This window comes from Eptatretus burgeri, chromosome 17 (genome assembly GCF_056783735.1).
Source record: "Eptatretus burgeri isolate ZD-2024b chromosome 17, Ebu_testis_v1, whole genome shotgun sequence".
In the NCBI taxonomy this organism is placed as follows: Eukaryota; Metazoa; Chordata; class Myxini; order Myxiniformes; family Myxinidae; genus Eptatretus; species Eptatretus burgeri.
In genome coordinates, this window is record NC_140977.1 from 27,404,961 (window position 1) to 27,421,635 (window position 16,675).

Sequence of the window (16,675 nt, forward strand, 5' to 3'; positions counted from 1 at the left end):
TAGATAGATTTTATGTTAATAATGATTTTCGGAACGTCATATTGTCGACGACAATTTCTCCCTCTGGCTTTTCGGATCACCACCGAGTTTCTTTAAAATTAACTTTTCCCTATCTTCAACGTAGGAGTGCCTATTGGGCTCTAAATGTTAGTCTTTTGGAAGACATGGTTTTTTGCAATGCTTTTAGAATCTTTTGGACTTCTCTTTACGGAAGGAAAAATACTTTTCATAGCAAGCTGCAATGGTGGGATATTGTAAAAATCCACATCAGAATCTTTTGTCAGCAGTATAAACTTCATCACTTTCGGGATAGTCTTTCGAGGATAACGATTCTAGAAAAAGAGGTTTTAGAATTGTAAACAAATCCTCTTGAATTGAACAGAAATCAAGGATTATGTAAAGAATTTATAACTAAAAAAGAGCTTCTTCACAGTCTTGTCAATGAAAGGGCGAAAGGGGCTTTAGCGTGGCTTAAGATTAAAAATTTGAGTCTTTTTGACACCGTCAAAGTTTTTCTTCTCTTTGGAGAGGAAAACTAAAACACAACAACTATTATTTGTACAATCACCTGAAGGAGGCATAGTAAGTGAACCTAAGATGATTAAAAGAATTGTAGTCGATTATTTTTCTTCTTTATTCTGTGCGAAAAAGATTGATTTGAATGTTGCAAAAGCTTTTATTGAACCTTTACCGAAGTTGTCTGAGTCGCAGCGAGCCTCTTTGGAGATTTCCATCACGCTGGAGGAGTTGGGTCTTGCTTTTTCAGTATGGCGTCTGGGAAAGCTCCTGGTCTGGATGGAATCCCCTGTGAATTCTACAAAACCTTTTGGGATATTATCGGACCCGAACTTTTGGAAGTACTCAAGGAAAGTTTTCAAGTTGGGGAGCTCCCCCTAAGTTTCCGGCGAGCCGTTGTTTCCTTGTTACCAAAGAAGCGAGACACCCAGTTACTCAGAAATTGGCATCCTGTCTCCTTACTGAACACCGACTACAAGATTTTTTTTCAAAGGTCCTTGCCTCTCGCTTAAAATTGGTAGTCCAATCTTTGGTGCATCCTGATCAAAGCTGTTGTGTGCCTGGACGATCAATATATGACGATCTTGGCGCTGTTCGTGACATTGTTGATGTGTGTGATCTTCTGCATAAAAGTACTGGCTTAATCTTTATTGATCAAGAGCATGCCTTTGATAGTATAGATCATAGTTATCTATTTGCTATCCTAAAGGGTTTTGGTTTTGGTCGTATTTTTGTATCATATATTCAGTTGTTGTATCACAATATTTATAGTTTATTCAAAATAAATAATGAGTTGATTCCTCCCTTTACTGTTACCAGAGGAATAAGGCAAGGGTGTCCCTTATCCGGACTCCTTTATGTTCTTTCCATTGAACCCCTTTTAGTTAAATTGCATGAGAAGCTTGTGGGATTCTGTCTGTCGCTCCAGACATACCTGCTATAAAAGTTGTTGCTTGTGCAGATGATATCTGCACTACAATTCAATATCAAGAAGATGTAGCTGAGCAACTTAAAACTATGAATAATTTTTCCCTTGCTTGCTCATCCAGAGTAAACTGGACAGAGAGTTATGCCTCCTTTTTTGGATAAGCAATGCATTTTTCCTTCCCAACACTACCTAGCAATTTATCCTGGAAGAATAATAGTGTTTACCATTTGGGTGTACACCTTGGTGTGATACTCAAAGTATTCAGAAAAACTGGGATGGACGAACAGACAAAGTCTACTCCAGACTTCAGAGATGGAGGGGCCTTCTGTGCAAATTATCATATAATGGAAGAGTTTTAGTTATTAACAATTTGGTCTGTTCCATCTTGTGGCACAGGTTTATTGTCTTGCAGCCACCTGCGTGGCTAATTAAAAATATTCAAAAACACTTGATCGATTTTTTTCTGGGGTGGTATGCACTGGCTTCGACCAACTGTGCTCAGCCTTTCTCGTAATGAGGGGGGTCAAGGGCTTCTTGACATCACCAGCAGGATCATGACTTTCCGCATTCTTTTTGTGAAAAAGTTGCTTTATAACCACATGCCTTGGGAGAGTTTGACCCTTTGTTTGCTAAAGCAAGCGGGCGGGCTCGGATATGGCCGTGAGCTTTTTTTGCTCGACCTCCTGAAGATCGACGTGTCACCACTTCCTCTGTATATGCAGAGTGTGATCAATGCTTGGCAAGCTTTATCACTGCAACGTGAGGTCACTTCCTTTACGGCCTCGATGTTCTGAAATGAACCAGTTTTCTACAATCCCTGTTTTACAGGAATCCCATACTCTCGGGCTTTTGTGCAACATTTTGTGGGGTCCAATATACTTCTTGTGCACAATCTGCTGGATTTTTCAAAAGAAAGATGGAAATCTGGTCATGAAATTCAACCATTACTGGGTTGAAATCAATTTGGATAATTGGTCAGATTTTTTCTGCTATCTTAAAGGCATTAATGAGTTATGGAGTGGGTTTCAGGAGTCTTTTTGATATTGTGGATTTGCCCAATCAATATGCCTTCCCTGTTTTGCTTTTGGACTGGGATGGCAAATCTGTACCTTTAAATTCCTTTTGTATTCAGTATATTTTTGCCGATTCAGTAAAAAGTCCTTTCGGGATTCAATGGAAAGAACATTTGCCAACTTCTACCTCTCTTGTCCCTGAATGGAGAGGTTTATATACCCCTCCAATTTCTAAACGTTCGGGCGACCTGCAATTGAGATTAGTACATTGCATCCTCCCTTATAATATCTTATTGCACAAGTTTTCCAATGAGATCTCGGAATTGTTCCCATTTTGTGAAAACAATGAAACACTTTGTCATGCATATGTAGATTGCATAAGACTTGTCCCTCTTTTTCAGTTTTTGCATGATATTATTTTAAAGATGGGTCTTTCTTTTTCCTTGGTGAAATTTATTAAGACAAGGAAAAAGAAGGTAGAATCTGCGGATGCTTGTTCTTGTGTTTTATTAACCTTTAGAACTTTAGTTGTGTCTCGCATTCAGCTTGATTTCTTTTTCTGTTGCATGTATGGGAGAATGCAGGATTTTGTTGACAAATGGTGTGTAAAAAATGTTCTTTGTTCTGTTGTAAATGAATCACTTGAGTTTCCTTTCTGATTTAAAATGTATGAATCAACCTAAAATGTTTTTTTTAATAATTGGTTGTTCATCTGTTTTGGTAAAATATTTTTTTCTACCTTTATAAATACCCTCTTGTTTGCTTGCTGTGAAAAACGGTAAAGTGTTGTGCTGACTCCTTTGTCTCATTGGTGAGACACCTTTTTATACTTTTGCAATAAAAGAATATAAAACTCAACTCTCGCTCGCTATCGCTCGCTCTATCGCTCTCGCTCGCTCTATCGCTCTCGCTCGCTCTATCGCTCGCTCTATCGCTCTCGCTCGCTCTATCGCTCTCGCTCGCTCTATCGCTCACTCTCTCTATCGCTCTCGCTCGCTCTATCACTCGCTCGCTCTATCGCTCTCGCTTTCCCTCTCGCTCTCGCTCTCCCTCTCGCTCTCTCCATCGCTCTCTCTCTCTCTGGCTCTCTCTATCGCTCTCCCGCTAGCTCGCTCGCTCGGTCTCGCGAGCTCTTGCGCACGCTCACTCTCGAGCTCGCTCTCTAGCTCGCTCTCTCACTCGCTCTCTCGCTCTCTCTCTCTCGCGTTCTCTCGCTCTCGCTCGCTCTCTCTCTCTCTCGCTCTCTCTCTCGCGTTCTCTCGCTCTCGCTCGCTCTCTCTCTGGCGTTCTCTCGCTCTCGCTCGCTCTCTCTCGCGTTCTCTCGCTCTCGCTCGCTCGCTCTCTCTCTCGCGTTCTCTCGCTCTCGCTCGCTCGCTCTCTCTCTCTCTATTTCATTTCGCTCGCATTATTCTCTCTCTCGCTTTCTACTCTTTCATATCTCTCTCTCGCTCGCTCGCTCTCTCTCTCGCGTTCTCTCGCTCTCGCTCGCTCGCTCTCGCTCGCTCGCTCTCTCTCTCTCGCGTTCTCTCGCTCTCGCTCGCTCGCTCTCTCTCTCGCGTTCTCTCGCTCTCGCTCTCTCTCTCTCTCTCTCGCGTTCTCTCGCTCTCGCTCTCTCTCTCTCTCTCTCTCGCGTTCTCTCGCTCTCTCTCTCTCTCTCGCGTTCTCTCGCTCTCGCTCGCTCGCTCTCTCTCTCTCTCTCGCGTTCTCTTGCTCGCTCGCTCTCTCTCTCTCGCGTTCTCTCGCTCTCGTTCGCTCTCTCTCTCTCTCTCTCTCTCTCTCTCTCTCTCTCTCTCTCTCTCTCTCTCTCTCTCTCTCTCTCTCTCTCTCTCTCTCTCTCTCTCTCGCGTTCTCTTCGCTGCTATCGCTCCTCTCTCTCGCTCTTGCTCTCGCTATCTCTCTCTATTTTCGCTCGCTCATATCTTGATTATTCTCTCTCTCTCGCTCTCTCTCTCTCTCATTATTTCTCGCTCTCTCTCGCTACTCTCTCTCTCTCGCTCTCTCTCTCTCTCTCGCTCTCTCTCTCTCTTTTCTCGCTCTCTCTCGCTACGCTCTCTTTCGCTCTCTCGCTCTCTCTCTTCATTTCGCTCTCTCTCGCTAAGCTCTCTCTCTCTCGCTCTCTCGCTCTCTCTCGCTCTCTCTCTCGCTCTCTCTCTCGCTCTCTCTCTCTCTCTCTCTCTCTCTCTCATTCTCTCTCTCTCTCGATCTATCTCTATTTTCTCTCTCTCGCGCTCTCATTGCTATTTATATTTCATTATATGCGCTCATTATATCTCCCTTATCTTCGCTCGCTCTCGCGCTCGCGCTCTCGCTCGCTCCCTCGCTCTTGCGCTCTCACTCGCTCTCGCGCTCGCGCTCTCGCTCGCTCCCTCGCTCTTGCGCTCTCACTCGCTCTCACGCTCTCACTCGCTCTCACGCTCGCACTCGCTCTCTCTCTCGCTCTCGCTCGCTCGCTCTCTCTCTCTCTCTCACGCGTTCTCTCGCTCTCTCTCTCTCTCTCTCTCTCTCTCTCTCTCTCTCGCTCATTTTCTCGCTTACTCTTCATTTCTATTATTATTCTCTCTCTCGCTCTCGCTCTCGCTCTCGCTCTCGCTCTCTCTCATCTCTCTCTATTTCTCATTTCATTTCGCTCTCTTTCTCTCTCGCTCTCTCTCTCGCTCTCTTCGCTCTCATTCTCTCATCTCTTCTCTCATTATTATTTCGCTCCCGATCTCGCTCATTATCTCTCTCGCTCTCGCTAATCTCTCTCTCTCTCTCTCTCGCTTTTATTATTTTCTCTTCATTTTCATTTTCGCTTATTTTGCTCTCTCTATCTCGCTCTCTATTTATTATTATTTTCATTATCTCTTCATTTTCTTCATTTATTATTTTCGCTTATTTTCTTCGCTTATCTATTCTCTCGCTTTTCCATTCTCTCATCTATTCTCTCTCTCTCTCTCTAACATTTCATCTCTCTCTCATTTATTACTCTCTATTATTTTCGCTCTAGCTCTCGCTTCTCTCTCTCTCTCTCTCATCTCTCTCTCGCTCTCTCTCGCTTTCGCTCTCTCATTATTCTCATTTTCTCTCATTCAGCTCATTATTTCTCTCTATTCTTCATCTCTCGCTCGCTCTCTCGCTCTCATTTATTTTCATCTCTATTGTCTCTCATCTCTCACTCTCTCTCTCTCGCTCTCGCTTCTCTCTCTCTCGCTTTCTCTCTTGAATATCTCTCTATATTTTCTTCATTTTATTCTCTCTCGCTCTCTCGCTCATTCTATTTCATTATTTCGCTCTCTCTCTCTTCTCTCTTCATTTCATTTAGCTATTTCGCTCATTTATTTCATAGCTCTCTCGCTATCATCGCTATTCTCGCATTTACTCTCTCGCTCGCTCTCATTATCTATCTTTCATTTCTCGCTCTCATCGCTATTCTCATTATTTATTATTTCATTATTTTCATTATTTATTTCATTATTCGCTCGCTCTCGCTCTCGCTCGCATTATTTCATTTATTATTTCATTTCCATTTATATCTCTCGCTCTTCATTTCTCTTATTTCTCTCATCGCTATTATTTATTTGCTCATCGCTCTCGCTCATTTCATTCATTCATTTCATCTATTCTCCATCGCTCATCTCTTCATTATCTATCTCTCATCGCTTTCTCTCTCATTATTTTCGCTCGCTCTATTTCATTTTATTTTCTCTCATCTCTTATTCTCATTCTCATTTCTCATCTCGCTCGCTCATTTTCTCCTTTTCTCGCTCTACGCTCTCGCTCTTATTATTATTTATTATTTCATTTCTCGCTCTATTATTTTTCATTTCTATTTCATTTGCTCTAACTCTCGCTCTCATCTCTCGCTCTATTTATTTATCTCGCTAGCTCCATTTTCATTCTCTCTCATTTCTCTCTTCTCGCTAGCTCCTTCATTATCTCATTTCATATCTCTATCTATTACATTATTATCTCGCATTTCTCTCTCTCTCTCTCTCTCTCTCGATTTATTTCATATTTCTTCATTTATCTATCTCTTGCTTTCTCTATCTCTTGCTCTCTCTCTATCTCTATCTCGCTCTCTCGCTCTCTCTCGCGCTCTCTTGCTTTCGCTCGCTCTCGCTCTTGCGCTCTCGCTCGCGCTCTCCCTCGCTCGCGCTCTCCCTCGCGCGCTCTCGCTCGCTCTCACGCTCGCGCTCGCTCTCTCTCTCGTGCTCTCGCTCGCTCTCTCGCTCACTCTCTCGCTCACTCTCGTGCTCACTCGCTGTCTCGCTCGCTCGCTCTCTTGCTCGCTCTCTATCGCGCTCGCTCGCTCTCTATCGCGCTCGCTCGCTCTCTACCCGATCTATCTCTCTCATGCCTACTCTCTCGCTCTCGCTACGCTCTCTTTCATCGCTACGCTCGCTCTCTCTCGCTCTCTATCTCGCTCTCTCTCTCGCTCTCTCTCGCGCTCCCTCGCATTATTTCTCGCTCTCTCTCGCTATTTCATTATTTTCGCTCTCTCTCGCTCTCTCATTATTCTCGATCATATTCTCGCTCTCTCTGCGCTCTCTCTCAGCTCGCTAGCTCTCTCTCGCGCTACTCTTTCTCACGCATACGCTCTCTGCGCTCTCTCATATCGCTCTCTTATTTCGCTCATTTCTTGCTCTCGCTCTTTCATATTCGCTCGCTCTCTATTTTCTTCGCTCGCTCTCGCTCTCGTGCTCGCTCTCGCTCTCTCTCGCTCTCTCTCGCGCTCGCTCTCTCGCTCTCGCGCGCGCTCGCTCTCTTGCTCTCGCTCTCTTGCTCTCGCTCTCTTGCTCTCGCTCTCTTGCTCTCGCTCTCTCACGCTCGCGCTCGCTCTCGCTCTCTCGCGCTCGCTCTCGCTCTCTCGCGCTCGCTCTCGCTCTCTCGCGCTCGCTCTCGCTCTCGCTCTCTCGCGCTCGCTCTCGCTCTCTCGCGCTCGCTCTCGCTCTCTCTCGCTCTCGCTCTCTCGCGCTCGCTCTCGCTCTCTCTCGCTCTCGCTCTCTCGCGCTCGCTCTCGCTCTCTCGCTAATATCTTCATTTTCATTCTCGCTCTCTTCGCTCTCTCGCTCTCTCGCGCTCGCTCTTGCTCTCGCTCTCTCGCGCTCGCTCTCGCTCTCTCGCGCTCGCTCTCGCTCTCTCGCGTTCGCTCTCTCGCGCTCGCTCTCGCTCTCTCGCGTTCGCTCTCTCGCGCTCGCTCTCGCTCTCGCTCTCTCGCGCTCGCTCTCGCTCTCTCGCGTTCGCTCTCTCGCGCTCGCTCTCGCTCTCGCTCTCTCGCGCTCGCTCTCGCTCTCGCTCTCTCGCGCTCGCTCTCGCTCTCGCTCTCTCGCGCTCGCTCTCGCTCTCGCTCTCTCGCGCTTGCTCTCGCTCTCGCTCTCTCGCGCTCTCTCTCTCTCTCTCTCTCTCTCTCTCTCTCTCTCTCTCTCTCTCTCTCTCTCTCTCTCTCTCTCTCTCTTGCCCTCTCTCTCTTGTCCTCTCTCTCTCTTGTGCTCTCTCTCTCTCTCTCTCTCTCTCGCGCTCTCTCTCTCTCTCGCGCTCTCTCTCTCTCTCTCGCGCTCTCTCTCTCTCTCTCTCGCGCTCTCTCTCTCTCTCTCTCGCGCTCTCTCTCTCTCTCTCGCGCTCTCTCTCTCTCTCTCTCTCTCTCTCGCGCTCTCTCTCTCTCTCTCTCTCTCTCTCTCGCGCTCTCTCTCTCTCTCTCTCTCTCTCTCTCTCTCTCCCTCTCTCTCTCTCTCTCTCTCTCGCTCGCTCTCTTGCTCTCTCTCCTCTCGCGCTCGCTCTCTCTCGTTCTCTGTCGCTCTCTCGCTCTCTCTCCAGAGTAATAATTAGATGTCATTGCATATCTATCAATATAATCGATTGAGTGATTATATAATTGCCCTACACCATTGGTGTAAGAAAGTGATAAATAGATATATTAGATATCTGCATGACTCGTATTATGGATAAAGCGATAATGACATTATTTGACATGATGAGTAGAATAGATAGTGATAATTCGATTCCTCTACATGATCAGTATGACTGTAACAATTTGATTTGAATTCTTGATCAGGACTCGAAGGGCGCGCGGGAGAGCGCACACCTTCGTCACGTAATGCCTGATCCACGAGAACATATCGGGCCCAATCCATTTTTGAGATATCATGCTGTATAATAGTTCAGCCCTCTTCTCAAGGGTGAAGAATTACTTTTTAAATCCAGTGGTTGGATCCGGATCCGGATCTTCACCAAAAAATCTAATCAGTTCGTCCTTGTCACACACCGAACCTGTCCACAAAATTTCATCCGGATCCGCCCACAACTTTTTGAGATATCCTGTACACACACAGACAGACAGACAGACAGAGAGGGGTGCAAACATAACCTCCTTCACCTTCAGTGGCGGAGGTTATAAGAGAGCGATTCATTCCCTCCACCAAACTGCGATTCTCCTTCACCACCCCCCGTTTCTTTATTTAATTAAAAATTTTAAAACGCTTCACTTTTGTTGTGATTTGGATTGTTTTTTCAAACCTCAGCAATCCACAAGCTCCTGATTTATCAGCCAGACAAATCAAGACGATTACTCAGATAACGTGGAGGAACTTTGTTTCATGACTTGCAGAAACACAGCAACGTGACTGCACTCAGGTGACCTTTCCGTCTGTGAAAAATGCTTTGTCATTGTGGCTGCTGGAGAGGGTGGTTCAGTGGTGAGTAGTGGGGTGGGAACAGGGTATTGGTTTCACGTGATTCAACCCCACATCTTGCTGTGTCATGCCTGCTGCCTATAATTTGTGCTACCCTGTTGTTTTGAAGGCAGGAAGCCAAAGAGGGATGGTGGTGGGGAGTATGGAGGCGGAGAGGACAGTGGAAAACTGGATGCTTATAAAGGGCACTCCACGGCGTGGGAAGCAGCTGGGACTGGCTTGTGGCCGACATGCAGAGCTTCGCAGAGCACTCCGACGATGACCTTTCGTTCCCTTCGCAAAGCATGCCGACGATGGGAACTCATGGAAAATCAGATGAGCTTGGCAGAGGAGCCAAGGAAAAGTCTGGGAGTTATTCCACTCCGATTGCTGATGCCAGGTTGGTGAATTAGGCCAATAATGGGGTCGTGGTAAAAGAGGGGTGTTGTTTGTACGTGGTTTTCCTCATTCTCGTAATATGTTTAACCAAACATAAGCAACCGCTTCAACTCGAAATAGGTGTCTGGCATTCAATCATCAACTTTTGTTGAACACCAGCCCACAAAAGCCTGATAATCACAGTGCAAAAGTTTCAATCACCCTGCCAGGTGTTGAGTTGTGATGGAGATTGCATATTTGTGGTTGCATGAGGAACAAGGCAGGCACTGATACTTTATTTGCTGTTGTGCAACTGGCTCTACCCTACAAGCCTGGTTAAAGTAAGATTAAAAAAAATTATTGTTAGCAATTTTGTTATTTTACAGTTTAGTAAATGTAGGTTGTGCTAAAGTAAATGCATTTATACAGTGTCTTTTGCTTGTGGAAACAAGGTGCTGAAGGAAAGAGTAAGCAATTAAATCAATTCCTTATAAGCAAAGTCATGAGTGCATGAACAATGGAGAGGAGGGAAAGAACAATGGCAGGGTAGAGGGACATAGCAGAGGGTCACTTGCAGGGATGGCAGTGATAGGCCAAATTGCCTCATATTTCATTTTTATTTAAGGGAAGTCATACAGGATCGCTTGACCATTCATTCGACTCGGTGTTGTCCCATGAAGGCTGTGGACCCTTTGTATAATGTTAAAGGTTTGATCAACGAAAAAGCATGAACTCTCGAATGGGCAGGTGCAGTCCAAGTTCCAGCAGAGGGAGTCAAGTGACCTGTGATGGTCGGTTACTCAAAGTGAAGTTATTTCGTGTTTTTACATCGATTTGATTGGTCATTGAAAGTTTTTATTCTTTCGGTGATATCTTCCGAGTGTGAAAATAATGCGGTCCAGCAAATTTCAGGGAAAACATAAGGAACAAACAAAAGGAACAAACAAACATATATGTATATATATATGTATATAAACCAAAACAAGAACCTTCCACCCTGCCGAATGTATCACGGCATGAAATGCCATGAGCGCACGTGTTAATGCCATGATGCATTTATCGGGTCTGAAGGGCCTTGGTTTGATTTATTGTTACACCCGATCGCAACCCTAACCTCCCACTATGTGGGGCAGTGAGGCTGAGGTAATGTGCTCTTGTGGCAGACGGACATTACTGCTTACAGTTTGCAACGCTTCAGCTGGTATGGGACGCAAATTGTGCCTCTGTTCCATCAAGCTGGGAAGTTAAACTGTGTGTGTTTTGTATCAGACCCCAGCTCTGTAATGTGTACCAGGAACCAAGTGCCACACCAGCTGGTGTCGTATGCATCCTGACTCACAGGAAATGCCTGCCACACATTAACCTGTCTGTGCTGCACAAAACAGTTCTGGGGGTAGCCAGGAACAACTTAAAATTTAAAGGCTCTTCGGGAAAAAGAGTTGCATAGGCTCAGCCTATTTTGCATGAGCTGAGCAGAGCTACAACCCCCCACTCCCCAGTAGAATTGCACTGCCAACAAGCCTGAAACACATGTCCATGCTTGCTCCCTTTCCAAGATGGACTGGTCTATAAAATTAACAATTAAATTATCTTCTCGGTGTTGGCTGCAGTACTATATATATATATATATATATATATATATATATATATATATATATATATATATATATATATATATATATATATATATATATATATATATATATATATATATATATATATATATATATATATATATATATTAGGGTGGTCCAAAAAAGTCAAAAAAAAAATGTTGCTCCACAAGCTTAAAATTATTCTAATATGATCCAATAACGCGCATACATTTTTTTTAGCTTGATCGGAGTTGATTTAGAGGTCGCTCCATCTGACGACTTAGTCTCATGACTTGAATAAATTAGGGTATGGTCAGGTACGATTACGGGCACTTCTGGATGTCCGAGGTGGAAATAGAGTGCATTTTTGAACTCTATGGGGACGATTTACTCTAAGAAATGACTGCACCGACATTGAATTCACTACCATTTCGAAAATATGACCTAAAACAAGATTTATCATTACTGGAGTTGAGTAACTAATCCTACTCATTTATATATATATATATATATATATGTATACATATATATATATATATATATATATATATATATATGTATACATATATATATATGTATATATATATATATATATACATGTATACATATATATATATATATATATATATATATATATATATATATATATATGTATACATATATATATATATATACATACATGTATACATATATATATATATATATATATATATGTATACATATATATATATATACATACATGTATACATATATATATATATATATATATATATATATATATATATATATATATATATATATACATGTATACATATATATATATATATATATATATACATATATATATATATATATATATGTATATATATATATATATATATATATATATATATATATATATATATATGTATACATATATATATATATATATATATATATATATATATATATATATATATATATATATATATATATATATATATATGTATACATATATATATATATATATATATATATATATATATATGTATACATATATATATATATATATATATATGTATACATATATATGTATACATATATATATATATATATGTATACATATATATGTATACATATATATATATATATATGTATACATATATATGTATACATATATATATATATATATATGTATATATATGTATACATATATATATATATATATATATATATATATATATATATATATATATATGTATACATATATATATATATATATATATATATATATATATATATATATATATATATTACACTGGAAATAACTTGTCACTTATCTCATCAAAATATTCAGCAATCAATTTAGTTTGTCTATTGCAGAATGCTAAACAGATTCACAGTACTATTGTGAGCACAAACCTGAACTAAACCAAGTCTGAACGTTAACCTTAACTCAAACCCTGGTCTCACCATTAGCACGAACACAAACCAGAACTCTAATACTCGTACTAATGTTAACATTAACCCTGGCATTACCAGAGCTCCAGAACCTTGGTTGGAGATTTTGTTTTGATTAAATTTCTGTCTCGCCCTATGAATCACACCGTTACCAATAATGGGATTGATAAGAACACTATCATTAACTTTAACAAAAGCAATGACACAAGTCCTATCCCTACAACACTCACAATGACAATATTATTCACAGTCATCCAAACATTAGCACCAATGCTAACCGGAGTTCTATTACCATCACTACTATCATTACAGTGACACGAATACAGTGCTGTGACCCTCCAGTACTACAGCGATACATTATTTGATTTTTTTTTTAATTTAAATGAACAATGTGTGAAAAACAACCTGTAGTGGTTTTATGTGATTTACTGTGTGTCTTGCAGTGAGTTGTCGGAAATGCTAAAATTTGGTACCAAGGAATCTCACTCCAAGGCAGAAAATACCAATTTCATGAAGGGTTTCCTGAGGGGTGAGCTTTCCATGGATGAATTCAAGGTATGTGGCTTTCCTTTCTCCAGGTGTATTTACACACCTTTGTTCAAAGGAGCATTCTGTAAAATGACTTGCCTGTATGCTGCTGCTGACAACGGCGACAGTTTCTTTCGTACAAAATATCATGCCCTCATCATACGACATTGTTTCCTCTCGTCCCCCATTTCCTGCAGTGTGTCGCCGTCGCTCTCTACTTCATCTACGCCGCCATGGAAGAAGAGTTGGACAAGAACCAAGACCATCCGGCCTTGGCTCCTCTGTACTTCCCCACCGAGCTACATCGCAAGAATGCCATCGAGGAGGATCTGGCTTTCCTGCTGGGACCAGAATGGCGTCAGCACCCGAAGACAAGACCCTCTCCGGCAACGCAACGTTACGTGGAGCGGCTCCACGCCGTCGGTCGAACGGAGCCGGCTCTGCTGGTAGCCCACGCGTATACCCGCTATCTTGGGGATCTTTCCGGGGGCCAGGTGTTGAAGAAGGTAGCACAGAGGGCCCTCAAGCTCCCCGCCTCAGGTGAAGGCGTCGAGTTCTTCTCTTTTCCACAGATCTCGAGTCATGCCGGTTTCAAGCAGTTGTACCGTTCACGCCTCAATGTCATTGATCTGGACAAAGAGATGCGCGAACGCATCGTGGAGGAGGCCAACCGAGCGTTCAACTTCAATATGGAGGTGAGTAAAGGTTACATTTTGAATAAAATTGACAACAACCCCAATGTAAAGATGTCTGAGTCTTTCTCAAACATCTCAAGCACTGTCCCACGATTGATCATAAGATAAAGGAGCAATCTACCAATTACCTGTGAAAAAATGGCAGAGTTTTGACTCCTTCCTCTTCTCCTCTGTCCTTCCTCCTTTTGTTTTTTTATACGTTTGTCACAGTCACTTTTTCTTCTTGCTTATCACCTTTTGACTATAAGGCCACCTCGTACCCACCCAATCCTGAATTAAGATTTGTTTTTCAATCTACAACCAGGTGTTTTCAGAGCTTGAAGAGAGCAAACAGATTTCTCCTGGAGTAGAATCAGAAGCCCATAAATATGAAGGTATGGTGCAATTCCTAATGTGGCAGTGATGTTTTTGAACTTTGACACATGTGTTTCTGGATCAGAGACAAAAGGTGAAAGGGACTGGATCAAAGATAGAGGGTCATTTGTGGATTGAGGGGGGGTTTACCTAGTGTTGGGCAGAGTTAAATCAAAGGGACTGGATCAGAGACCAAGGGTCAACTGTGGGTTGAGGGAGGGTTTCCCTCATGTTGGGAGCTGCTCAAGAATCCAGGGCATTGGATTCATACATTTATAATTCTGACTTGTGATAACTCAGGCCCAAAGGCTCCACAGGAGGTGGAACAACCTTGCGTTTCAAATGTTTAAATGGAAATGGAGACTTTAAATAACATCTCCCATTTAAGCTGAATTCAGGCAATTAAGGGGACAATAGGGTAGCAGAGAATTTGATCGGATAAAGGAAAAATGATATCGCAGTCAGGTTAATGTGCACATGCCCACAAAGTATTTCAAGTCGAGGTATTGCAGATGATTGATCGCGTTGTAACTGTTTTCCAGGTTTGCTTGGGAAAGCCAGATCACAAATCGCAGATAATTACTCCAGGAAGTTTCCCTCCAACGCTATGGCTGCCGTAGCCTGTGCAATTGCCATGGTCGTAATGGGTTTGCAATTTCTGCAATAGCCGACACGGCCTCCATGTATCACTGCAACGGATTCTGGTGATGTATTGTGTGTTTCAATTTCTCCGGGGAACTGTTGGAGACCTGGTCCAGCAAAGGTTGAGATCCGGTGTTGAGCAAAACGATGATGATGACATTTAGTTACTTGATTTCTACAAGCCACTGTGATCATTTCTTGTGCTTCAGTCCACCGATAATAAACCCCCTGGCCCCCCCACAGCATTTATGAATCGATATCTTCATTCATATTGTGTGCAGACATTAGAGCGAAGTGAAACTTGAAAGCAATCTTACATCATTGATCGCAAAAAGATATGTTGCGTGCCAGGTGTTCCGGAGGGATCAAAAAATTCCCCCTTGAAGTGCCTGCAGTTGGGATAGGGTCGGCTCTGCAGCTGCCCGGTGGAGAAATCCTGAAAACTTTGACGACATACAGGGCGTACAGATTGTGTCGAAGCCTGCTGTTGTCTTAGTGGTTAAGGTGGCTGGCTCGAGATCTTAAGGTCTTGAGTTTGAGCCCCTTTTGTGCTGTTGAAATAGCATCAGGTGGTCACCCTTCCAATGTTGGTAAAAAAAACTAAGTACCAGCTTACTGGTAACAGGGGCACTGCATCAGCAGCATACTCATTTCCAGAAGTGATGCAACCAGCAGCCATAGGCTGCAGACGAAACAACAACAACAAGGGTGTGTTGAAAAACAACAGTGCCCGAGGATCACACTGTCTGCTTGAATTTTGTGTTCGATTTTGGTACCCAGATTTGAATTTTTTTATAATAAATGAGAATAAATGCTCTTCTACACAACACTCTATATCTAAATCATTCTTCGTTTTTACTCACCTGGATCGAAAAGAGTTCAGGTGAGGTATTCGCATCGTGCGGTGTCCGTCGGTCACAGTCAGTATGTAAACACTCGGAACTTCTCCTCTGAAACTTGACCACAACTTTCAACACCCGTGATGGATTGAAGTTTATTCACGGCATCAAAAGTAATCGGGGTCTCTGGAGGTTTAAGGGGAGTCTTGACCCCCTTCTTCAAATATGTATTTGCTCTCCTCTCTGAAACGACACACAAGATTTTGATGAAACTTCACCGCAACCTTCCTCACCCTTGATGCTAAAACTAATAGTCCTATTTTCACCAAACTTTGAAGAACTTCTGAAAACCAAGGCTTCCTGATTCCTTGCAAATTTTTTTTTATGGAATTTGCATGTTAAGTAGGTACATTTTAAAGGAAAGGTTAAATGATGCCAGGATCGATACGTTAGACTTCTTATCGTAAAGTATTCACCCGATTTACATGTAACTTGGTCGGAATCATCTCTGTTGGTGCTTTCACAAGTTTGTTCAAACCCTGAGTTAATTTACATATATCGTGGGTCATCTACACCTACCACTGGTTCTACCAGGTGAGCCCAGGGGCATTACCCTCATTTTTATATAATTAACCCAGGGTGTCTTTCACGTAGCGTAGGTGAGTTATCTCTTGCACCCTGAACAAATTACCCATTCCTCTGCTGACTGCTGGGAAAGCAATGTCAAACCACCCAGCATAAGACTCATCAATAATATGCTAACAGCACTCCAACAATGGGCTGACAGGGTGGCCGAGAGGTACACACACTTGCCTGTAAGTTGTCGAGCCGAGATTTGAATCCCGACTCAGCTATAAACTGCCATCCTGGTGTTTCACAGGCAGGGTGATTAATCAATGTGTGTGTTGTCTTTTGGATGGGTGTTCCTTTTTAAATTTAACTTTAACTTGGACCCATTGTTAAATGGGTGTTCTGGCTGCCAGAATTAATTGGAGGATATTTATGATCCCTTGGTGTCCTTCACGAAGAGTCGGTGAGCTATCGCTGGCAGCATGAACAAATTACAAATTCCTGTCCTAACCAGCAGAGGGCATTGCATC

General features: G+C 42.7%; 1 protein-coding gene across 1 annotated transcript; it reads left to right on the forward strand.

The window, feature by feature from the left end:
* The first annotated feature begins 9,249 nt into the window (after window positions 1-9,249).
* LOC147009615 (heme oxygenase 1-like) lies at window positions 9,250-15,565 on the forward strand. The gene is made up of 5 exons (XM_085862654.1): window positions 9,250-9,504; window positions 12,961-13,072; window positions 13,243-13,740; window positions 14,045-14,114; window positions 14,637-15,565. The coding sequence occupies exons 1-5, from the start codon at window positions 9,356-9,358 to the stop codon at window positions 14,759-14,761; spliced, it is 954 nt and encodes a 317-aa protein (XP_085718780.1). The 5' UTR covers window positions 9,250-9,355; the 3' UTR covers window positions 14,762-15,565.
* The last annotated feature ends 1,110 nt before the right edge of the window (window positions 15,566-16,675 follow it).

Coding starts and splice junctions, on each gene's coding strand:
- LOC147009615 (XM_085862654.1), top strand. CDS start 9,356: ATGCAGAGCTTCGCAGAGCACTCCGACGATGACCTTTCGTTCCCTTCG. Junction 9,505..12,960: donor ACTCCGATTGCTGATGCCAG/GTTGGTGAATTA, acceptor TGTGTCTTGCAG/TGAGTTGTCGGAAATGCTAA. Junction 14,115..14,636: donor AGAAGCCCATAAATATGAAG/GTATGGTGCAAT, acceptor ACTGTTTTCCAG/GTTTGCTTGGGAAAGCCAGA.